This window comes from Anabas testudineus, chromosome 13 (genome assembly GCF_900324465.2).
Source record: "Anabas testudineus chromosome 13, fAnaTes1.2, whole genome shotgun sequence".
Taxonomy (NCBI): domain Eukaryota; kingdom Metazoa; phylum Chordata; class Actinopteri; order Anabantiformes; family Anabantidae; genus Anabas; species Anabas testudineus.
The window spans coordinates 4,252,718-4,278,323 of NC_046622.1; the positions used below are offsets into that span (position 1 = coordinate 4,252,718).

Genomic DNA, 25,606 nt, shown 5'->3' on the forward strand with positions numbered 1-25,606 from the left:
CTAGTCAAAGTAAGATTGAATCAAAACATTACAATTCAGCATTATCCATGTTAGCTTTCACCGTTAATTTGATCAGCTGATATGTTACGGTACATTTAACCTTAAATGGGTTATGTTATATGTTTTTAGCCTTTTGTGGTTAAAAACTCTTAACCCCAAGTGGCCAAAAATGTAATCACTTACTGCAGCAACAAAGTTTATCATAAAATGAATGACAAAGAAATACAAACTATAACATGCATAGTTTGTGAAGTTTAATGTTGAACTGCTTGACTTTTTTTTTCCACACATCAGATACATTAATATTTACAACAAACATAACGTCTAATACAAAAAAATTAAATAAAGAAAAGAAAAACAAAAAAAAACAAAACAAAACAAAAAAAACATCCTTTTATTATTTCAGCCTGGGCAACAACAAGAGCTCACAATTCTAATATTTATCCAGGTATTACCCTTGCACAAATGTACAATTGTTGTCAAACGAAATGTGCTGTAGATCTATATTTATATATATATATGTTTATGTTAGAAAAAATAAAAACTAAACATTAGAGTTTTACAAAACACAAAATAACAAGGTTGAAGGTTTCAACAAATATGGCAGTTATCTTCAGGACATTTGAAATACTTCAATGTGACTGAAAACTTAAGGATTTAACAGTGAAAGTAAATACATAAAAGCCAATTTTAGCATATTTTGTAGGAAACACTTAATAATAATAATAAAAGGAAGGATTTTCTGAATAGTAAATGTGTCACAAAAAGACAAAGTAGTGTCAGTGTTTTTTTCACATAGCATGTACAGTAATATCAACTCTTTCAGTGGTTCAAACCATGAGACCACTGCTTAAACTAAATGCTAGCACACATATCGAGCCATTGCAAGACAACAAGGTGAGCACAGGAGAAAGTCTCACAAGTTTTACTCTATCCCATTAACCATCACCAATAAGAGTAAACACTAAATTACCTTCAACACCTCAAGGATTTTTTTTCACATTGAGCACAAACACAAGTATTTTCTTTTCTCTATTTTTTTTCCAATCATACATCTGACATGGCAAAAAATGTGAACTTTCAGTTTATGCAAATTTGTTGTGTCTAGAGGGCTTGTGTGTGGGAGGCAGTATCCTGAAATTGGCTCGTCAAGCACATTAGCTTATGTATGGTCTGAAATTAACAGTCACAGTGTAAAATGGACTCTGAAAATAAGTGGAGTGCCATCGTATATAACTAATCATTCTCTAAAAAAATACAGTAGCAAGCTTTTCTCTTCATTGTTTCTTAGACTGATTTGAAACTCTTTAGGCTATATTAGTACAAATAAATAAAAAAGAAACATATTTAAATATGTTAAATGTGTGGGCTGTCCTTGAAAAAGTCTTTGCCTGTAGGTACAATATCAGTAGAGCAACTTAAAAATCATATTTTTTACCCAGAACAACCCAAGTATGTGATTGTCTTCACCTAGTGCACCCGCATAAAGAACAGTGCCTGTTAGTTGATAACTCTGCAAAAACTTAAAGCACCCACAGTGCAATAAACCCCAAATCAACTTGTGTGAGGAACTCAAATTATAACATACAGATATGGAAAATACAGCATATGACAAGCGAAAATGTAAACTTGGAGAGAGTAGCAAGCACATTGCCAATCAACTATGTTTGTTTCCAGTCAAACAATGTGGTTTCAATGTAAACGCTGGCATGAAGCAAAATGGACAAACCATTTTATGAAACTATATGTCTTTGGCAACTACTGGTCTGGTAGATAGTAATAATAGTACAAATAATAGTTATACATGGAGAAATAGAAGAAAGTAGATGCAGTTGGATCTCAAGCCCTTTGTTTTTCTTCGTAGCTAATGAGGATAACATTCGCTAATAGTCCGAAATATCCAGTCAAACTCCATAACAGCAAAGCTATTATGAAAAGTAATGAAGGATTCAGTTGAGAGACTGCCAATTCACATCTTCACATAACAACCCTGTCATTAGCTGTCATTAAAGGGGTAGTCCATGTCATTATAGATTGATAATTAGCTTTACAAATCAAATGGCATTTGTTTTTTTTTTTTCCTTTTCTATTTTTTCACCAGAACACACCCAATCACACATACGGTATAGTACACTACTTTCAAAGAAGCAAGCATAAGATTGACAGACAAACGGAAAACAAACAAAAGAAGCTGATATAAAAGGTCACTACTACTGTGGGAAATGTAAAAATAATAATAAAAAAAAGGAAAACAACATCTCGAGTGATACAATATTCTGCATATTCTGTACACAGTTTAAATGGTTGGCAAAAAAGCTAAATGTTCAAAGGTCAGGAAGCAATCAAAAACAAAGAGGGTCAGTGGGCACATGTGAGGAGTGAAGGGGGGAGAAGTAGAAGAGGGTAGTTGGTGTCGGCTACGCTAACATCACAAGGTGAGCGAGGTCCTACAAACAGGCTCAGTGGGACAAGCAGTGCACAAGACACGGGGGACCGAGGACCACAAGTTACAGAGACTTTTATCATGGCTGAGGGAAGCCGACACGCGTTTTAAGCTTATAGAATAAACAGAAGCGAGGTGGGGACGGATGCAGATCTGTTGAGCAGAGTTTTGTTTTTCCTTGAAATGATTGTGGCACTATCATGTTGCCTCTTGCAGAGCTATGTAGCATGTCACACGGATTGCTCCTTGGGGAACGTGAATGGAGCTCGCGGGCCGGGGGCTGGGAAGCCTGTGTTGGAGTACATGGGCTCGTTGGACGGTTGCTGCGCGTAAGGGTGCTGAGGTAAGAAAGTGACAGGAGGGTAGGCCGGAGCGGGCTGAGACTCAGGGAAGTGTTCCATGTTGCAGATGCGCTGGTAGCTCACGTATTCAGCCGGGTTCAACAACTCTTCTGGACGCCTCCCAGAGTCCTGCGAGGAGAAAACATAAGAGATGAAGAACTAAGACAATACTGCAGGGTCACAGGGTTTCTTTTATCCCAGGAAGGATGACTCAACCTGAAATGAAGTGTCAACACATCAGTACATTACAGTACACAGCAGAGAAATCTATGTGAAGGCGAGGTTAACTAAGTGGTTTACTGAGCAGACATTATAAATAGTATTTGGCAATGTCACACTTCACCAATGTTTCCCTAATGATAAACAGTACACAAACTCAAATTTAACCAGACTTTTAATAAATATTCATGCATAGCTCCCTCTACGCTGAGCAACCAAGCTGCCAAAAGAGTTGGATTAAGTCGTTTTTACTGTAATCGTGCTTTTTTATGTACAGAGTTTTGTTTTAAGATAATATTTATTTTACCTATCCGTGTCATTAAAACTCTATTCACCCTAACACATCGATACTGTTATGTTACAGGGAACTTGTTAGAACAGTCTATTCATTACAGCACCAGATGTGGCATTACAATTACCAGTATTGTTAATGTGGTTGAATATGGACAGAACAGTAGAGGTGTTTTGGGTGCAGTTAACATGAATCGATCTGTTTTCTGCATGTTACTATTAACTTTATCATCAACAACAAAACAACGTTTACATGACCACAACGATGCCAAATGTCATAACAGTGTGTTCCTAAAGAGGTACTCCAGAGATTTAGCATTTACAGTTAATACAGTTGGACTGACAGGAGACAAAATTTGAAAGGGAACGTTTAAGATCGTTGGAGCAGATGCCGAGACAACCTGACTTCTTGTATATCTATATTTAGTATCCAGTATGGATTGAGCACCAAAAAACACTGGATCCTACAGTTTCAAAGAGCAATAGCATCTTTCATTTGACATTCTTTGATCAATAAATACCCACATCTTTCAAAACACCATGTGCCAAGTTCACAGTATTGATCTTTAGTGAATTCTAAGAACCCTAAACATATAAGACATTATCCAGCTCTTTTCACGGGCTGAGTAGATGTGATATTTATATCAGTACATAAAGCAATGCCTCCTTGTAATTATTATATTTACATGACTGAACATTAATATCCAAACAGACGTCTGTGAAAAGGTTTAACAGCAGACTAAACTCCTGAGATGAACTTGTTTTCTTTCTTTCTGCCATCAGATTTAACAAAACAACTGCAGCCTTTCTTCTGATGTGTGTCACATCATGTTTTTTTTAATATTATGCATTTTTAGAAGTACATTAAGGTTCATAAAAGCTTAAGATTTTTCATGGAGTTGTGTTTCGAGACTAGAAATCTGGTAAAGTAAGTGAGTTACTTTACTGAATGAATATGAATAACATTTTGCACGTACACATGTCCTGAGTAGCTGACAGTCCATCTCACACTAGAATTCCCCCTTTTTTTAGAATATTAAATTGCACCATAGCAGGCCGTGAAATTACCTCAAAATGCACAAATAAATTACCTTAGTGCCAGTGTAAGGTCATGGAGCACCAGCACCGACATAAATAGAATGGCCTGAGCCCTAAAACTTAATATGTTGATTTAATTTGTTGCGTTAAAAAGGATTTACATTTCATTTCATTACATTACCTCATTTGGCAGACGCTTTTATCTAAAGCGACTTACAATTGAGATACAAGGTACAAGGGTAGGCAGGGTAAGCGTAAGGAGGTCTTGCCTAAGGACCCCTACTGGAGGTAGGCCACAGCCGACTGTTTTCAGTTTTCACATTAAAGTCTAAGAGGGACACAAGAGAATTTGACTGGAATAAGAAACAGTAGTGTTTGTTCATACATTGCAGCACTTAATTCATGCTAACATGAGTGGGAAAGGACATGAGAACCGCATGTGTTGCCTGTAGCACCCTAAGCAGCTCTAAATTAAACATTTTATCTTAATAAATTATGTGAACGTGTTCAATGCTTTTAAAGTAAATGAAACATGATTATGAAATAACAGTGATGAGTAATAGACATGCAGAAAAAAAGAGGATGAGAGTGAAAATGGAACTTACGAATATTCCTCAAGCATCTCTACATCTACGAAAACGACGATCCCAACTCTGAAAATGTTGTGGTGGGGCAACAAAACCACAAACAGACTTAAATCTGACTACAAGTGTTTGTGCTTGTTAAACACAATATCAATTTTTGAACATTGACAATACACAATAAAAATGCCACAGCACAAATAACAGAATATATTTTATGGGCAAAACATTGGGAATATAACGAAGGATTTTAAATAAGCAGGCCATCTCATGAAAATCCCAAAATGTGTGTATTTTATGTTAAAAATAGAATTCAGATTATAACGACTCAAGCACAATCCTGTCTTCTTTGAAATTAATTGGCAAGGGAAAAGGGGATTTTAACAATATGTACTTCGAGTGATAAAAACTAATGAAACAATAGCTAAAAGAAGAGATTTTAATTTAAAACTACATTGTGAGGGATGAATGGAAAATACGCACAGCAAGACAAAAGGGTGAGTGGTGATCTTGTGTGAAGGTGAATTTCTGTTTTCGCAGCTGAAGACATGCAAGTAAACTCTTCCTGACACACATGCTGGAGACGCTGACAGAAGCGTCTGAAAAGCTTATTTGTTTCAGGTCAGTATCAAGGACCGCTCACACTGCTGAGGAAAACTTTCTACTTTGTCAAGTTATACATTTCGTTGTGTGCTGAGAAGACCTTGGTGAGCTCAAGCTAAATTAAAGCCAGCAGTTTGAAGAGGTTCTCCTCAAGACATTTGGCAATTCAGAACTAAAACTTTCGAAAACTATTGCAGATACAAGTCTGACTCTATCTATAGGGATATAGTGTCACTTTGCAGAAATGTACAGTCAACTCTCTTCAAATAAAGCACCCCCGGCCAGAGAAAAACACAAATCTGTAGGTTTACAGACTTGTTTAAATCAACAGTTCCACACTTTCACAGGAAAAATGCATCTTCCACACTGTTCTCTGTGACACCACAGTGTCAGTAAAATAGTGACATATTAAGTTTTACATGTGATTATTTATCAGTCTCGCTGCTTTGGTTCAGCTGTTCTCTCTCAAGAAATATAGCATCATCACACAACTCTCCATAAAACACAACCAGTTGTTTAAAAACCTGTGTTTGTATGAATGAAACACATGAGAAACAGTAAGTTTAAGGTGCTATTAGGGGTATTTTGTTTCTTTAGGACAGAGCAAGCCAGCTTTGTTTCCAGTCTTTATGCTAAGTTAAGCTAATTCCAGCTGCAGTGCATAATTACTATATACTGGTAAAAAAAACAATGTGGATCTTCTTATCTTATTAAACTCTCAGTAAAAAAAAAAGCAAATTAGACTTTTAAAAAATGTGCTGAAGGTTATATAAGCCTTCTTGTTTTTTTGGATTTTGGATATACAGTGTATAATTTTCATTTGACAGAAAAACAAATTATATCAGTTCATCAGGTAACACAAAACCTCCAGTCTCCTCATTTATTAAATGAAGGTGAGTACCTACTGTGGAGGTATCAAACTGATGAGGATGAAATGGGCAGGCAAAGGGTGATTTAAGGTTATCAAAAGTGTCCCTTGCATCAGAAAACAGGATAGAGTCAAATACGTTTCCAGGAGGCACCACAGTGCAGTTGGAGCTACAAAGATTTGTACAACTATAGCTGCTGTAAGGCAGGTTTACACTTATTCAAGCAGTCAACTCGTCTGGGTGGTGGTGGTGGTGGTGGTGATGGGTGCTTAAATATGTAATGTTAGAAATTTAAAAAAAACATTTCCTAAAAGTTTAGCCTGTTTTTATTTGCATTATTTTGTCTTCTTACACTGACAAAAATGTACTTTAATATTATCAGTCTGATGCCTCTATCTTGTAGATCAATTGCTGCTGTAGGCAACTGCTGGAGTTTGACCTAGAGTATAAGTTCAGTTTATGAATACATTTTTTATATCTGTAGTCTTTTTTCACCTTAGGCTGATCCTCAGCAGAAGTCAAGCTGAATGTGTCTTTTTCTTTTTCTAAGTATTTCCAGAGTTTCAACATCAAACTCGAGGCAGTGGGCCAAGGACTTTGATGATTTTGGATAATGGGCTATTGGAATATATACTAACTTTTAAAAGGAAATGCAAAGAAGGTCATTAATGGAAAAGAGGAGATGATAAGGTGGAGAGTAATAATTAAAGCAATGCTAGGCCAGTGTTTCATGTAAAATTATGCACATCTTCTCAATCTAAATCACAAAATCAGAGGAGACAAAGAGAGAAGAGGCTGTTCCCTCTGGTTTTACCCTTTATGTGTAAATTATTGCCAGCAATTGAAATAATCTCTGCCAACAGGAAGAGAAAATTAAGGTTAGGAAGCGAGCCCTCAGTTCAGACAAACCTTAACCCCATCACCAAAGGCCCCTGTGACACACTGAAACATAGCAGACATCTGGTTCAAACACTGAAATGACTAGAAATCTGAAAATGAAAACAGAAATTGATTTTGAGAAGTGTTACGTCTGTTGTTTCACACTAGAAAGAAAGAAATGCAACATCTGATGACTCTGGAAGGGTGTGGGTCACAGCTGGAGCAAAAACCTGACTTTCCCCTTTCAGCCTGTCCTGTGGGGAAAGTTTCCCTCTGTCAATCCCTCTGAGTGATAACGTAACAGTCATTATGTCATTCCACTGGGCAGCAATCTACTTTATGGTTTAAGCCAACAGGAGTTTTGTGTTTGAAATAATGTTTTGTCCAGATGAACATTACCCCCTGCACCTTTGTGCTGCTTTTTATTCTGATGAGATTTCACCTTGGATTTTTTAACAGCAGCGCAGTTTTACCAAAGAGTTTTTTTCTGAATATATTTTTAAATATTTAGTATATAAAAAAATTCCCATTCTTTGTTTACAAAACCTCTGTGCATGGCATCAGCGAGCTCCAACAATCCCGTGTTTCTAAAACATGGATTTAGGTGAACAGGTAATAGATTTATTAACCAGATTGGTTTGATTGACTCCAGTGTTTCTGAGTGACTGGGTTATGAGGAAACATCTAAACATATTCATTATTAAATGGACTCATCAATCCAGCACATTTCCAAAGCTTGTACCAGCAGAATGAGTTTTGCTGTGAAAGCCCAGTATTCATTTTGATTTGTGGTTTCGACCTGTCATTCTCTCTGGTGTTTTTCTGAGTCCAGCCCACGAGGCACCAAAGAACCACTCCCTTCTTTACCTGCAGGCCCACACTCAGCACTATCATCCGTAACCACAATATCAACAGCCACCAGTGCTAACTGACTACAACTAGCTCACTCCAGCATGCTGCTCATCCTACCAAGCAATAGATTTGCCTGTTGCAGCTAGCACATTGGCAAAACCTCCTCTTACATAACTATCCTGTTAAGCTAATTAGCGTGCTTCTTCCAGGGGCGGGCAATCCTGGTCCTCAAGGGACACTGTCCACGTTGTTTTCCAACAATCCCTATCCTACTGACTGCTGATTACCTGGATCAGGTGTGATCAGCTAATGAAGGTGTAAGTGCAGGGATGGTTGGAAAACAACAGCAGCCCTCGAGGACCAGGATGGATCACCCCTGTACGCTATGCTGTAACATGCTGCCTGAGCCACCATGTAAACAAACCAAACAATGCCCCACTTTGGTCATCAATCAAACAAACCTATCTGCCTCCTCGTCTTAGCAGGTAACACACGATTAACTCAGCCTCCACTGGATAGACCTTAATGTAGTTTCCAACTACATCCCTCCCCCTCTGCTGCCACTTGTGTATTTTTCTTTCATTAGTAGTTTATTATGAATTTATTTCTATTTATTTCCATTCTAATGCATAGAATAATCTTTTGTCACATCTGTTTCCACAACATAAATAAAACTGTAAAGGATATGAATACAACTGAAAATGGAATGAAACAAAACATGTTTCACTACATTGACAAAGAAGAATTCAATAAATATTCAAACAACATGCATCAGAAAGCTACAGCTGCTTTTCTCTTTGTGATATGAAGAAGTAATTGTATTGTTTACACAACAATACTAGTAGTAGTCGAGTGGTTTTAAGGATCCTGGAGGTGAAGTGACTCAGGTCAGATGACAACTTTCCTCTGACTGAAATAAATGTGTTGACATTTCTTCCCAGCTTTGTAGAAATGTGAAGCAGAAGAGGAGCATTCTTAAATGCATATATTTTAAAGTGAGGGTTAATCTAAATGAAATCTGACTCACCTTGAAGTCTTTGTGAGCACTATGCTGTGCAGATAGCAGAACCTTGGAGAAGTATGACTTAAATACGTTTTTGTATCTGATAATGTAATAACTCTGTCAAAGCAAATGAATGCTGGAAAAATACAATCAGGCTGTGATTAACAGTTGGCTGATTTATTTCACTGATTACTTTGAAGTCGCTGACTAAAGGTGAACTTAAAAGTCTGTACTGTTCTCAAAGAATAAAGTGAGGATTGTGTCACTCTGGGTACGAACTGTCGATTCAGATGTTGGCTCAGCAAATAAAGCCTTTATTGAATGGTGTCACCTCATGACTGGAGCCCGTCAAGACGAGGCGTAATATCTTATTACAAACTGGGAATGTCAACAGGCAATTCCCTGGAGGACTTCCTTGTTTAAACTGTTTTGCTGCTACAGTGTGTCATCAATTACAGAGCTGCTGACTGGACACCTTCATTTGGAATCAATATTCATTATATTGCTCTGTCTCTGAAAATGATTGAACATGTTTTTAGATCAGATGGCAACTATCAAAAAAATCCTTGTGCCCACAATTGGGAGAAAAAGACTGCATAACATCCAAATCACGAGGAAATATTTTTCTATCATATCTACAAATGTAGATTTAGCTATCCACCATATTGGATACAGTTATGCTTTGCATACCTAATAGACAAAATGTTTCCCATTCTTAGAAAGAGTTGAAAACTGCCAATAAATGGAGATAATATCTCTTGTTCTAATTCAGTTTTACCTGTTCCAGTGATTGAAAAATGTGACAATATGTTCAAATAAGGCTTTTTTTCGCTCCACAAAAGATAATGTTCTATTTTACCCTTGTTTCAAGAAGAATGAAGATAGCGTAAGATAGTCTAATAAAGATTTTAGACCTTAAACTGAAATAAATTATGTTTCCCTATGGGTATTCTTTCATTAGCTTTCTTTCACATATCCGCTAAAGTTGTGCTGTAAATTTGGTCTGATTAAATCATACAACAATCATATAACAGCACATAGCTATTGCATGAAATTTTATTAGGTATAACACTGCAAATCTTAATTAAAATGCTTTTTTGCCTAAACCCAACCACATGCAAGACCCAAAGTGTGATAGTGAGAGTAATTGTGTGTTCTCCTCATTCTGACACTGTTCTCAGTGTGATCTTCAGAAACACAAACAACTAATTCCAATTAAAGATTTGATTTTTAAGATCTTCATGTGTCTTAAGTATTTTATGTTTAAAACTGCCTTTAAGTGAAAAGAGAATTTCTGCTTTGAAGTCCACAGTAGCATGTGTCAACAACTGCCTCCAGGAAGCCTCCTCTATCGCCTGGAGAATTATCTGCCTGAGGAATTGCCATAGAAACCAGTTTAACCAGTCTAACAACATGGTGATTTGCAGCCCCTTATATCCCACTTTGCTGTATAAGTATAATGAAGATTTCAAGTGGTGCAGAGGACTGTATTTGTGTGTGATGGAAGGATTTCTCTCCACTCTCTCCTGCGGGATTTAGATGAGATATCAGAGCAGCATCTTGTAGATGAGAGCATGTTTTGCCCTGCTACCAATCACGGTTGTCAAGCGTAGCATAATCACTTGAGAAACACATTTTTCTTGTTTGTGACTGTTTAGAAAAAAATATTTCATATTAGATATCTTCAGTATTTTACCCTGATACTTTTAAGGCAAACAGGGTCTTAGAAACACCCTAAAGCACATGTTTTAAAATCTTATTTGCAAATACACAGATAGCGATCAGTTATTTCTCTGAGATATTCGTGCACTAAACTCATGCAGTTAATTGTTCCTTATTACTGACATTAGTAGGGAATGTTAAATGTTTAAATGGCAAACAGCATACATAGATTATTTCTCTACGAGGAGGATTCATGCATAAGACTGACACACAAGAGAAGGTTGAAGGGTTATAAAACATCTAAATTATTATTTTTGTTTGACTTGAAGTTACACCGTTTTCTGACAATAACAGAACACTTATGGCTGATCCTATGATCTCTCTTAGCAATGTTTTTCCGTTGCGCCAAAGAACTGCACACCTGTGCCATGAGTGTTATATTGTGTAGAAATAATAGCCTTGAAATTTCTCTGCCTCAGTCAAACTTTCAGCGAGGGGGAAATCAAAAGACGGCCAAGACTAAAGAGAAGGTAGACAAGGGAACCATGTGGAGCATATAAAGGGAGGTCAGTGCATGTGAAAGGGGGGTGAATGAAGGGAAGGAGTGCATCAGTCTGTGTACCTTGAGGCCAAAGTCTGAGGGGAAAGGCCTATAATGGCATGCGCTAGTGTGAGCTAGGCTGGATGGTTGCATACTCGACAAGATCCCCAGGGCCAGTGTGAGCAGAGCTTCGTGGGCTGGGAGAGGAGGCCAAAGCTGCAGTATCCAGCTCCGCATACTGGACATCACAGTCCTTGTGGCCAGAGTTCTGGAGACAAGAGAGGTGAAAGGTGTGTGAGGAGTGAGGCAGCCAAAAATACGAGAGAGTGAGTAAGATAGATAGACTGACAGAGAGAGAGAGAGAGAGATCGACAGCGACAGATGAGAAGAACTACTGAGTAAAGACCTGATGGACATGGGGACATTTAGAGTTTGTGAGTAGCAGTGTTGGAGAGGAAGGCAAAGACAAATGTACAGGCATGGAACATAAAAATTAAATGTCAGATTAAGATTGAATGTGACAAGCCGACAAAAAGATGGAGATGCTTCACAGAAAATCATAACAAACAGACAGAAATTAATATAAGACCATAAATAAAAAGTTAGAGATGGAGAAGGACTCTGAGTTTGGTTGCATGCACTGAATGACCTTGATCTCTTATTTTGATAAATCAAATCCACTTTAAGTGTTGCATGTGTAACAAATACGTTTTTATACAGCAACAATGAATATTTCAGATTTGTTTTTATGATTCTGCTGATGTGTGCATTCCTCAGAAACTGTGGAAAGCTCAAAGTCGATGGGCATGACAACTGGATTTAAACAAACACAATCACTGTAACTAAACACACACTGGGCATGTGTTCCAACTTTAATGCTTGGATTATGGTGAATGCACGTCCACACAATCTTTCAAAAAAACTCAAATCATGTGGACAGTAATTTATGTGTCTTGCTGCACTGTGAGAATTCACTGATTATGTCCGTTACCGCAGCACAACACATGGAGGTATTTACACAAGCTGCAGTCACATTTGTGGAGCTGCTGGGGTGACGGCTTGAATGCTGGAATACCAGCGTGCACGTAAGCGCAGACAAAGACCTTGATTCAACCAGCTATGACCGCTGTGCACAAACACAAGTATAGTGATTAATCGAACGATTGACTCAATGAGCAATTGGACAAGTGCATGATAGAGTAAATGACCTTAATGGGGTATCAATAAATGACAATGACAGCTTTCTGCACTGTTTATCCAATTCCAGAAATACTTTTAAAGCTGTCATGTTCTGCTCATAACAGAGACTCAAAGGGACAGAGTCAATAGTAGTTTACAAAAAGATGAATTCAGACACTGGGTGAAAAGACGAGAACATGTACGGGGAAAAACTATAGATTCTGAATGTGTCAAAAGCAAAGCTGAAATGTTAACATAGGCTTGAAAGATGCTAGAAAACAGGCAACAAGGGAGCGTGATAAGAGTAAAGAAAATGAGGTGTTGTTTTTTCTTTGTCCTTTTTCTCCTTAGTGATGATGAACACTTGTAATTTAGTCACAGAACTGACAAATTATTTGTTCAGTTTTGGGTAAACTGAGCAAAGATGAGTGTAAACAGTGGAATAAACCAAAACAAAGCGGTTCTTTCAGTGGAGAACAAATGGGAACCTGGCAATATTTGTAGGTTCGTATTACCAACAAACTAGAATTACAGGCGAGTGATGACAGGAATCAAAAGTTAATGGACAAATCTCACGTTTCGCCAGCAAAAAACTCACAAATCCAGTATAATTCTGCATGTGCACGATACATGAAATTTTCTTTTTCTGAGAAAAAATGACTGCACGAGAAAATTACTGATTGGATCCAATTGTAGAGCCTGTTCTTTTAGTATGCCTGGTAATGAAATCAATGGTGCAAAAGGAGAGGGAGTTATGGCAAAGTAAATGCAAGGCAGCGATGCCAGCTATCCTGTAGCTGCCAAAAAGGCACCTTACAATGGATGGTGATGGGGAGCAAATGCAATGGGATGATACCTGGTCCACCCCCACCCCCCCTCCATTCAAATGACTGAAGCTTTTACAGCATTTCACGTTAATCATTTAAATCTACTGTGCATCAGTGCATATTTCCCCACCACTCACACTCTGCACTCGCTGGATATTTAAATATCTGGAATATTTGTCATGACCACAGTGCAATCAGGGGGAAAATTACAGCCACACTGCATTCAAAATTGGGAGATAGTGTTTTGCCCCTAGAGAATCATCATTAGTAACACTCAATGCTCAGCAGTCAATGCATGTCTCTCACAAATAGTGTTTTTAAAACCTCAGTGATACCCTATTCATCTTAAGAGCAGCCCTAAACTTCAATTTAAGTGGAATGTTATTAGAGATAAGAAATAAATCTAAGTAAAATCTACCCTTGGTGTCCAAGGATTATCAGAATTAAACATCCGGTTCCTTTGAGCATACAATTGAAGATGATAATTTAATATCCTTGAAAAACTACAGAGAAAATCAAGTTGAACTCATCCAGGGGAAAAAGAGTGATAGCACCGAGTTATCCCTGCGAGTTAGTTGAGAAAATATGAGTCACTTAAAAAACACCATAAATGCTAAGCAGTAAGTTTTAAGAAGCTTCTTCGACAGGTCAATAAATAAACCACAGAGCAACATCATTAGTAAAGCACAATTTAGACTTAGAGAGTTTTATATTTTGGCTGATGTTTCAGAGGACGTTTAGCTGCAGCTCTGTGCGTCAGTGTCACATTAAACACAAGTAACTTTAACTAAACACATAACAGCAACAAGCCAGTTCAGACAAAGCCACTACACACTGTAACAAAATATTGAGTCAGTAGGAAAACCCAAACAGACTTCGTCTGAGAAGCAATAAACCTGAAAATACAGCGTTAATAGTCTACTGTATGTTTTTTCTCATTGTCAACAAATCACAAAATGCAGATGTGCTTCTCGGGACCGTGTGACCTCAGTCTGTCAGAGCCACTTCTGGACATTTAAGTTCCTCAGGTTAAATTGCAGAAAGAATAATTTGTATTTTTGGGTTATATTTTATGAATAGGAATGTGAATATTTATCAAATCTCATGAATATTATAAAGAGTTAAAACTGAAACTTTCGTGCCTCAGCAGGTCACTCACTCACAACATTTAGAGTCCAGTGAGGTGTTTTTGACAGCTGTTTATCCAGCAGGAAACATCTGGATTTATAGCTGAAACCAATAAAACACCTGGATTTTCCAGGATCAGCAGAGTTTAGATTTATCTTGTGTTAATCCCACTAAATAACTGATTACTGCATGATTTGAGTTGAGGGCACACAGACATACTGTAGTGTGCATACTGTTGGACCTTTGTGCTGTGGATCACATTTAAGCAGGTTAATGATGTTACAGTGAGTATTAACCCTCTGCACAGTGTTTCTCCACAGTTTACCTGTAGTCTTCTCTCAGTATCAGACGTTTAGAGCCATGTGAGCAGCAGAAAGTCTAATTTGAAAATGCTCCTCTTCCACACCCCTCCAGCTTGTTGCACCACTGTGACCACCTACAAAGTCTGTAGATCTCAGCCTCAAATGTTTGAAACTGTAGTTTTAAGCTTTTGTTTCTGAAGACCAGAAAAAATAGCACATTTGTTGCAGACTATATTCAGTGGTGCATTAATTTTAGCACGCCAGCATTTCTGGCAGCAGAACAGTTTCAGTTCACTCATAACAAACTGCAGTGACTCTGATGTGTGGTAATGAAGGAACATGTCACCTATAGTAGTGCTGTGTTGAGGCTTATTGCTATAATAGTTTCTGGACAACAGCAGAGCTCTATCGTGCAGTGGAGGAGCTTTAGATTCACAGACAAACCTTTTATTAGAATTATTGTTGGGTTTTGTGTATTTTCATGGCATTTGTTAACAATAAGAAATATAAATAATCATAATTAGAATTTCTGAGATAGTTGTGAATGTGTTATTTAGAAATGACAAATTGATCTAATTACTCCATTTGGCTGATGTAAATGATATAAGAAAATAAGCAGATTTTACTAAGCTCTGCAATTTTACTGAGTATGAAGGTGCATAGTGCAGCAGATGCTAGAATCCAAATTAACACCCACATGATATTGTCATCAGTTACTGCACATCATCTTTCTGCAAGTTGCACTTTGCCATCTACACCAGCAGCAGATGTTTGTTCGCAGGCGACATGACACATCTTACCATCTTCAGCAATGCAGGTACGGCAGCAATGGTAATACTAGTTTAAAGCAGATTGTTCATGTTAGCTATCGTATGGCTCCTCCAGCAAGTGATACGATAAACATCAATATAAACTTTCAACACAGATTTTCAACACACACACACACACACACACACACACACACACACAGGCTTACATATGCACACACACATCGTCTGAAACTGTTTTATTCTTTTACCCAAAGTTCAAACAAAGCAAGCCAAACCCCAGAAGCACTCAAGCATCTGAAACACAGAGGGAGACTCACCACCATCAGCAAGGCATCTGATACAAGAACAGTTAACACTCGGGAATGATTATGTACTGTACGTAGCATCACACCACCATTTATCTGCACATGGTTGCCATGCAAACACACAAGCAATTACAGCAGATTAGAGGAATTGGAGTGGATGTGAGGTGGAGGACAGAGCGGCTTTGAGTGTTGGGGTCTGAACATGAAATAGTTCACAGACAGAGAGAGGACATTGGCCAGCCCAGCTTTAGGTAGAAGGTGTGCGGTGCTGATGTAAATGACGAGATAAGGAGCTTAAGGAAAGCAACCAGTGGATTTACAGGTCAGCTTGTTACAAAGGTTTCTCCTTTAACACCAGACAAACAAACAGGGACGCAGCTCTGCTCTAAGCTCTTAAATGAAATTCTGGAGGCACCGCAGCACTGCATTTAAGTCAATTCTCAAATTCTTCCAAGCATTTTCCCCTTTCACCAGAAATGACCACTGCCTGAAGGCAGCTGCTGTGGATGACCTCTTCATAGAAAAGCTCATTTGAACCGGCTCATGGTATCACTACTCACCAGCTTATCAGTGAAGGGGGTCGACTCAGAGGGCGCCATGTCGTAATAAGGAGGCTGAAGAGGAAGCTTCTGCATTTCCTCCTCCTTGTCGAGATGAACCACCTACAGAAAACACCAAGAGCTCAGCAAGACTCACAATGAGCTCCATAATTCCACAAACCAGGCACAACAGCTATTATATACTGCCGCTTCATGTTCAGCAGCTTCAAAGCCAGCTGATGACTGCAACATTTACTGCATATATCAGCAGCAGAGTATTATGCTGAATGTTTTTATTTTCTTATTTTGCGCACATTTGTTTTTAAGTAACAATGAGCAGCAATGAGATCTGAAATCTGCCAGGGAACACAGCTTGACAGTGGTTTGAACTTTAGCTGCTCTGCTGAACTCTACACTATACGTGAATCAAAGTTATTTTGTCAAATTAATCACTTCCATATCACACAAAGGTATGATGCAAACGTCTGAAATAGAAACGACTGTGAAGCTGCAAGAGGTAGCTGGTCTACACAGCTACTGAAGAACAGAAGTGCAGGGCATTGCTTTCATAGATGAAGGTGAAACAAGCTGTAGATTAATTACAGCTCTTAATAATTAGACACGTTGCTGTGACACTGAATTCACACAGCTTGATAGTATATGTTATTCTAAATAGAAAAATATTGTGCTTCCTTCTTTTACAATATGACAAAAATAAAAACATGAACCACTTTCAACAGAATTACAAACTCAACTCTGTCTTGAAGTAAAACCCCACACTGATGTTTACTCTGCAGGGTTCTTTAAATCATTTGCTGTGGCTGAACTGAAATGTTTAAACGTGGAGTCATCTCACAGCAACAATATCTCTGAATGGAGATTTTCTGTGTTTGTGTCTTTTACTGTAGCTTTGTCATAGTCTGGAGGAATATCTCAGTGTTTGAGGATTAAACACTGGAGTGCACATAGTGTGAGACAGAAATTTCAAATTTAAAAAGAAGACTCTGAGTCTTTAATGTGTCAAATGTTTATTATTTACTCTCTGTAGAACAATAAGAGATGCTCTTCTAAAAGGGCAACCATTTCAGTAAAAGAGTGGAGCACTGCAGCAAACAGCAGCACTAAACTACATAAACTACAATGAGATGCTTGTGTTCAAAGTGTAAATGATGTCTTCAGATGATCTTTATACCACAGTGCACTAAATGCACAGGAAAATGTTCAAAGATCACAATATAATACACAAGACGATAACGTTGCCACTTTATTTAATGGACTTTTTGTGCACATTCACATTTAATCCACTAAATATGATTTTAAAATTCTGACAAATAAAAGAGAAGATAATATTCCTGACAGGCTACTTTATTATGTTTTAATATTCAGCAGACTTGTTGCAGGCAAAGTCATATTTATTTTAAAGTTCCCATTTTGAAATAAAAGGTTCGACTGTTGATTTCCTGCAGAAAAACGGAAGCAGCGTATTAGGAGATCAGGGGAGGCAAAGTGCTCCTCCATGGTTTTTCTTCTCAACAGGTCACCGGTCTTACACTTTCCCCACAGCGTGCTCCTAATTTATCTGTCAAACTCTGTGATAATCACAAGGCCAAGTTTGACACCGCTGACAGTAAAGTACCTTTTAAGGGGTTTTTAAGGTGTGATATTCACAACAGGCTCTACAACTGACATGACGTGAAGGAATTAATTAATTGTCTAGTGACAAACGAAAGCTCACAAAACCTTCATTAAACATTTGTCAGACATTTCCATAATTAAAAGAAATAAAAGTGAATGAAAGAACAAGAAACAATAAAGTTAAAGAGATTCACATAATAGATGCTGAACAATGCGTTTCCCCTCCACACCTTTGTGCTGTGCAATTTGAGGAATCAAAAATGTGCCAAATGTTGTTTGATCCCCATTTTTCTCACAGTCAGAAATAGCAGTTGAGTGCCAGTCAATATGCACTTGGTTGGTGTGAGCTTTTCCATTCATGTTACATCAAAAGACGAAGAATTTAATGGCTGAGTGGTGAGATGAGCACAAGACTTCATATGCAATTAGCTGGAGGAAGCGTTTGTTCAGAGCATAAAGACATCTCCTGGATGTTTGTCATCTGTTTGGCTCTCAGAGTCCATCTCGCGGCAACATACACAGACTGCTTGTGATGTAGCAAGCGCAGATGTTTATGCTTTAGCTGGGCTGCCAATTTACTCTGTGCAATGGGCAATGATAAAACCGTGATGCCACCAATTTCTTCAGGCCAGTTAGGTCACCTAGAGGTCCTATGATCAAAGGCAACCGAGTAAAAAACAATCAGATATACAAAATGATCTAAAACTGTTAGTAACAACCGATTTGGATATAAAGCACTTTTTCAGTTTCCAATTTCAGTAACAGGATACACTGCATTACCACATTATCTATCTGTCTAATGAACATATAACCCTCCTGAAATTGGCTTTTCATTGATGTACAAGTGAGAGAAGTGGCCAGAGATGAGCGGAGGGTCTAACAGCTACAGAAGAAAAACATTATAAGCATTAAGAAAATAACATTTTGGGAATTTGAAGTTATTAAAAAACCTTGGAGCTATTTCTTTATATGCGTTACTATTAAGATTTGAATCGGAAAAGCTAAGTAACCGGCTTGCAGCTGCTCTTGTGTGTGTGTGTGTGTGTAATCAATGCTAACTGTGCAATAGTAAATGTAATGTTGACTGTGCCGCCACATAAAGTAAGAGAAGGAAGCTTAGCAAAGTTAAACCTGCAGCACTTCACAAATATAGAGAACAATAAATAGAACGGTGTTATTATTCCAAATTGCCTGGTGGCTCTAGCGCTACAGATGCTGATTATCTCAGTGTCATTTAAAAAGACAGCTTATCAAGATGATTGACAGGCTTTGTGGCAGGGGCTTGTCTAGCTGAAGGGAGGAAGGTGGGACTAAAGACACCCCTACCTGATTTCTAATTTAAAGTTGCAGCTCACATAATTCTTAGAACAATGTTTTGGTTTTTTTAAATCCTTATAACTGTTTCTGCCATTGGAACAAATGTTTCAGGTGACTCCACGACCTGATGCACACACAAAAAAATACAAAGGCACCGGAAAACTTGAACTTTTAAAATGTCTCAGTCTGTTTATGCAGATGTTTTCTTCTGCACATTCCAACCTGTGTAACAGCCTCATGCTTCTGCACTTTCTTCTCCTCATTCTTAAACAGCAAGAAATCACACCGTGCATTCTTTACCAATTACTGCGTGTCACGAGCCTGCTGTGATGTTTTTTTTTATGTTACATACTTGTGCTGCAGTTTTTCAGATTGCTTGCTGAGCATGCAGCTTCTTTTAAGACATCTATGGCCATAAAACTCAACACATCACATCCTGTAAAGTGTCTGTTATAGTCTCATCTTTATACTAATCACCAGTGAGTCTGGCTTGCTCAAGTACTCCTCTGCAGTGGTTGTGTAGGAAGGGGAACACATTACTTTGACTTCTCTCCATTACTTTACCTGCCCAGATGCCCAAGAGTTTGACATTGGAGCTATAAAGACCATCGTAAAGTTGGATTTAAAATCTCAGCAGTGCTGATACACGATGGGCAGCTCAGTTGTTAGGTGAATCTTCAATTATTCACACTCTAATAATTCTTTTTTCTGCTTTATCTGTCCCATTTGGAATGCCCAATTATTTTGTACTGTAGTCCTTGATAACACTAAAGGTCTCAGCCAGCTCAGTGTGACCTCTGCAGACTCATGTGCACAACTGTCTCCAGCCTTTGATGTGAACAGACCACACTCTGGTTGAGCGGCCACTGGGAAGGGTGATGCAAAAGCAGGAAAGTCCAGGCATTTCCTGATGGTAATGTAAATATGTGTTCACGTGCAAACTTGATGATGGAATATTGTTGTGTGTTTTAATTATTATGTTATAAATCCCACAGACCTAATGCCAATCACCAAGACTGTGCAGATGTTTCTGATTCAGAGGGAATAATTTTTTGACCTGTGGCAACTCAAGAGGTGTGCGTCAGGTTTGCGGTAGTGTAATCATTTTGCAATTTTGGCAGCACTCCCTGGTAGGGTTGTGCAAAGGGATTACTGTTGCCACATTACCTTCGACACATTTGCAGATTCAAATCTTTACAGTATGTTGTTTATACAAGAAATCAATTAAATTCAACTATACAGAAAATTTTGTAACATTAAAATACAGTTGGCATTTTATGTTTTAAAATGTTTTTCACCACCATCCAGCTCCTATTTATGTTTGTGTGTGACACTGTGTCAACAACAAAGTTAAAAAATCTACTGTTTGTTAATATGCATTCTCGCATATTTAGAGAATTCTCAGTTCACCTTTTTTAATTTGAACACACTTTGCACTTGAAACTGGTTAGAATGAGAGTTTCTTTTCCAAATATTTCTACCGACAGGGTCTTCGCCCCACATCAATGATCTGAGAAAATCAGGAGATTCTCCCGACTAATCCACTCAGTGTTGACATTTCAGTTTGTCTCTGATTAATAATTAAACTGTTCATTCAAATGATCAGAACAAGTGTCTGGTTAAAAAAAAAAAACAAATGCTGTGAAATGGAGCTGCTACATACATTGTATGTACTACTTAGAGACGTACAGTACATGCAGACCAATGCTGCAAGTAACCCATGGGAAATAACAGTAGCTGGTACCAAATCTACTACAGTAGTGACCTGACAATTATAAACTTCTTCCATTACAAACTAAGAACCTTTAAAAACGTATTCAGCAGCTCAAGATCATTTTTTATGTGTAAAATGATCCACTTACTGTTCTTTACTCATCAACAAAGAAATTAATTAGCATCCAACCTTTAATTACGCTACTTGTTACTAGATTACGATATTTGGATATTCCAGCACTCTCAGCTAATTGTACTGTAACTGGAATGTGACAGTTCAGAGAAGAGGACAAGACACACTCGGCTTTGTAAGACGAGAAAACCCTTCTGTCACTAAACTGACATTTTACACCGCAGCCATAAATACGATGACCTCCTACACATGGACAAAATGTTATGAATAACAACACAATAAAGCTGCGGCACTTTAATGGCTCTTCTACAGTAACTGAGTTTGTAATTGTGAATGTTCTCACATGGTTGGTGTAAACTTTGTAATAAATTTGGGCTTGAATTGGAAACATTTCAAAAAGCTGCACAATGACAGAAGCTTGAGACAGAAGTCTGGGAAGGAATTGGCGTCAGAACAGCCAGAGAGAATAAGAAAAAGTGAGAAGGGACTATCTTACCTGGATGTCATCAGATGTCAAGTGTCCCTTCATGTCACTGTTCTTCTTTTTGGGTGGGGGAGGGGCTGGTTTGTGGGCGGGTGGGAGGTCAGTCCTGTTAAGAGAGTGAAAAGATAACATGACACTCAGCACAGTAAGGGATCGCCGCTCTTTATGTCCCTCACCTTCTACAGCACTCTATAATGAGAAGTCCTGCCTGCACTTGCCTTTTTCACTCTTTCCTTGGATTTTGATAGATCTCGTGTTGGTGGCTTTGTTGCGACGGCAGCCATTCCCCCTGCCCTTTCAAAGGCTCTCGCTGGAGAGAGACTGTGCTAATGAGAGTGGGCTGTAATTGGACACTGAGGTGAGGAGATGGGGATGGAGGGGGTATAGGGGGCAGGGAGAAGGGCATGTGTGAGTCAAGTCCTCAGGGTGGATTGAGCCTCATCCAGAGTGCCACGTGGACAAACACCCTGCCTACTGTGCAGCGACTGTTTGTTTGACATGTCGTCCTGAGCTGTGACTCAGAGAACTCAGCAGGCGGCTTCTTCCTGCCCTCCACCTTTCCCTAGATCCCTGGTACTAACATGCTCTAATCCCAAGGCACTCACCCCGCGCCTCTGTTGACACACCTGGGGAAGAACAAAGCCTCAACAACTGAATGCCTTCGCTCATTTGTATGCTGCCATTAGCGGAACAATAACAACTATTTTCTTCAAATCAGCAACGAAAATTTCCACTGGAGATAAAGGCCACTCCGGCACACAGTCGCTGACATGATAATAAAGTGTAACATTAAACTGTGAATAGGGAAGACAGCGGTAAATGAAAGCTTGATGTTGAAATTGTTTGAAGTGCATCCGGATAATTATTTCAAACAAGGAAGCAGAAGGGTTGCTGCTACAGAATCGTAACAAAGAAAAGCCCTATTCTCAGACATGCTGGTAGTCAGATGTCATCTGCTGTATTCTGACATGATATCAGGAGTGATCAAAGATAATGAAGTGGAGCACAGACACTGAGCTGTGTACCTACATGCATTATCTCCAGCTCCTCCCGCTTCCCATTTGCACTGGTTCACGTCCTTATTGAATAACATGACCTTTCTGCAAGGCCAAGCTGGCGTTTTAATGTGCAGAAAATTTGTGCATGAGTGCACCTCTTAACTCTTTCTTTCACGCTCATTATTTCCAGTCCGTATCACCTTGTCTCCAGACAGGGCTGCCGTGCCACTGCCAGATTCATGTGGCACACTCTTCAGCCTGCCTGCAGCATAGAGGAACAGCAAACGCACAGAGAGACAGAGTGCAGCACACTCCCCCGTCTACAATAACCTCTTCAATCGCAGAGCCTTCACAGTGGAAGCATCCATTTTCTCTGAGACAGATAATTAGGAGTTTGTGGAAATGTGGTTTCCACAGGTACAGTGGCGTGCTCATTATTAAGTATTGTAAGCCCTTGCTCATGATTGACTGGATTGTGATACAGGTGAGAACTTGTGATAGCTGACAAGGTCATTTGCTTTCAAGAAATGTATGAGACAAAATGTAATTTTCAGCCTCTGTCTGCCCTGTGCATACGCTGAGACGCCAAGTCGTGACTTCAATTTGCTGAGGCACAAAGCTAATGAACACCTCATCCACTGATGTAATTGTCATTTTATTAAAAAGAAAGGTGGTAACCTAACATTTGATACAATATTTACTCTGTTTTAAGACAAATCAGTTGCACATCCTGACGCTGCAACAGATTTATTCAAGCAGGATGAAATCAAACTATGTTTATGTATGATGCAGCATTTGCATTCAGATTCGGCTGCATTTTTCAACTTACATTTGATCCCGTGGGACTCATGGATATTGCATTTCATTGCACACTGTGTGACGGAATCTATTCAAATAGGTAATGTGCTGGGGTCCCCGTATGCAGACTGGGTTTATTAATGGTGACCAAACATGAAGAAACTCCCTCATCTCATGACTACTACCCCACAGCAACCACTTTGTCCCTGTCAAACCTTCCTTTTCTTGATTGAATTCAGCTGCATTTGTAATCACATTACACACAAGCAGCAGCCTCAGGAGACTGTCAGTGTATAGACTGTCACTGCTCGTTGACACAATAGCGAGAAAACAGAGCGAAAAGTAACATCGGTGTTTGATGAAGCACCGTGTGTGCAGAGTGCACAAACATACAGTACAGCTGTGTGCTCAGGCACACGTGAACAATGACAAACATACAGTATCTGTGTGCTCAGTCACTCGACTGTGTCCCAGCAGAGATATACTGTGCTGATCAACATTATAAAGTGCCATTTTGTTTTACAGATAGTGTTGATGTTAGTATAGATACCATTAATGTGCAGGGCTTGTGGCAGGAAGTGCGTTTAAAATGTATTCCTTTGGCAAACACTTAGAGATAATAGTAGAACACATGCACCACTGTGAAACTTACCTCCAATTAAACCTGATTACTGAAAGGCTAAATGTTTTTTTTAAGATTAGAGACTGTTTTTGTTTTGAAATTGCATCAAACATGCATAATTTGGGTTAGTTTTATCATCATATCATCTGATCACTGAACTGTCCATCAACAGAAAATCAAACACATTTAGCATCGTAAAGGGCGTGAAGGAAAAGTCCAGGTTATTCCAACTTGTATGGTTTTCTTATTTTTTATTTAACAATTTCTCCCTGTTGTGGCGACATGAAACTTGCCAAGGTTGAAATAAGAATGTAGCACAGACTGAGCTGCTGCACACATGCAAAGTGAGAACCTAGTTGTACAAAGCACAACTACTAAGTCCTATACATGTGACAAACTAATTGAAGCTGGATTGAAATGTTTTTATTGTTTGAATGATTCATTACAAAAAGCTCCACAGTGGCAGCTGTTGAGTCAGTTAACGAACTGTTTGCTTGCTTGCAGGTGAATGCATTTTTCTTCACAATAACACAAAGCTCCTGCTAAATAATTAAAAGACCTTTTCCCCCTATAAGAAGCTTGCTATCAAACTAAATAAGATTAGCCTTTGATCTTAAATATAAATATATAATTTTTCTTTCTTCTTGCATCTTGTTGATTAATTTATGCAGCTTCTTTTATTGGTTTAACATTTCTGAGCGACCAACTGTGGAGATGTAACCTTTTTACTGGCTGAAATTGCCACTAGGAACAAACACCATAATGTGCAAGACAGTTAAAGTATGGCTTCGTAGGTTGTGTGAGTAAAGGCTTATTATAATTATACTTTTGGATTTCGGATTCTGTATTTCCCAACCGATGCATCACACTCTTGCAAATCTGCATCTATAGTGTTAGCACGCTCCGCCATTAGCCAGAGACGATGATGGTCCTATCAGCTTGACCACTTCGTGAGCATCTCTGCTGTGTGATTACACACAGACTCTCTCAGAGCTGAATATGATGCAGGTTGCATGTGGGCTCTGGGAGATGCAGACACTAATGAAAGCTGACAAGCACCACAAGCCTGTGGGGAGCAGAAAGCACTGGGCAGGGAACCATAAACTACATTCAAGTTTGCACTGTTTCCTACTCAGACATCCACCTTGAAGACCTCTCTCCTCCTCGCTCTGCTGGCTACAAAAGGCTCAGGGCAGCTTAAGGGGAGATTTAAGGGGGATAGCGAGGAGAAAACATAACTAATCCTTAAACTGAGAAGAGTAATCTGTGAGGGAAGATTTACAGCAAAGAAAATTACTTTTACAATGCACTCTCAAAAAGTGACCTTTCTATTAGAAATGTTTGCAACAATGAGGCGTTTTTCTCTCCTTTTTTTTTTTGCGCCGCTGATAATCAGAGTTAAGATATCCCTCAGTGCGACAGCGTGTCTGCAGCATGTGAGAGAAAAGTGAAGTGTTGCATTCCCAGAAGCATTTGGATTAAACAGCTGCCGTATGACCACAGCTCTGCTTGTGGAAAACAATGTGAAGTGTTT

The 25,606-nt window shown here is 38.7% G+C and overlaps 1 protein-coding gene across 1 annotated transcript in view; it reads right to left on the bottom strand.

Moving 5' to 3' along the window:
• Window positions 1-450: 450 nt before the first annotated feature.
• LOC113170691 overlaps window positions 451-25,606 on the bottom strand; it is a 47,786-nt gene continuing 22,630 nt past the window's right edge. Inside the window, exons 4-5 of the mRNA XM_026372891.1 lie at window positions 21,667-21,760; window positions 451-2,913 (exon numbers count right to left, since the gene is read on the bottom strand). Coding sequence (XP_026228676.1) covers window positions 2,674-2,913; window positions 21,667-21,760 — 334 coding nt within the window. The 3' untranslated portion in view covers window positions 451-2,673. The remainder of the gene's footprint in view (window positions 2,914-21,666; window positions 21,761-25,606) is intronic.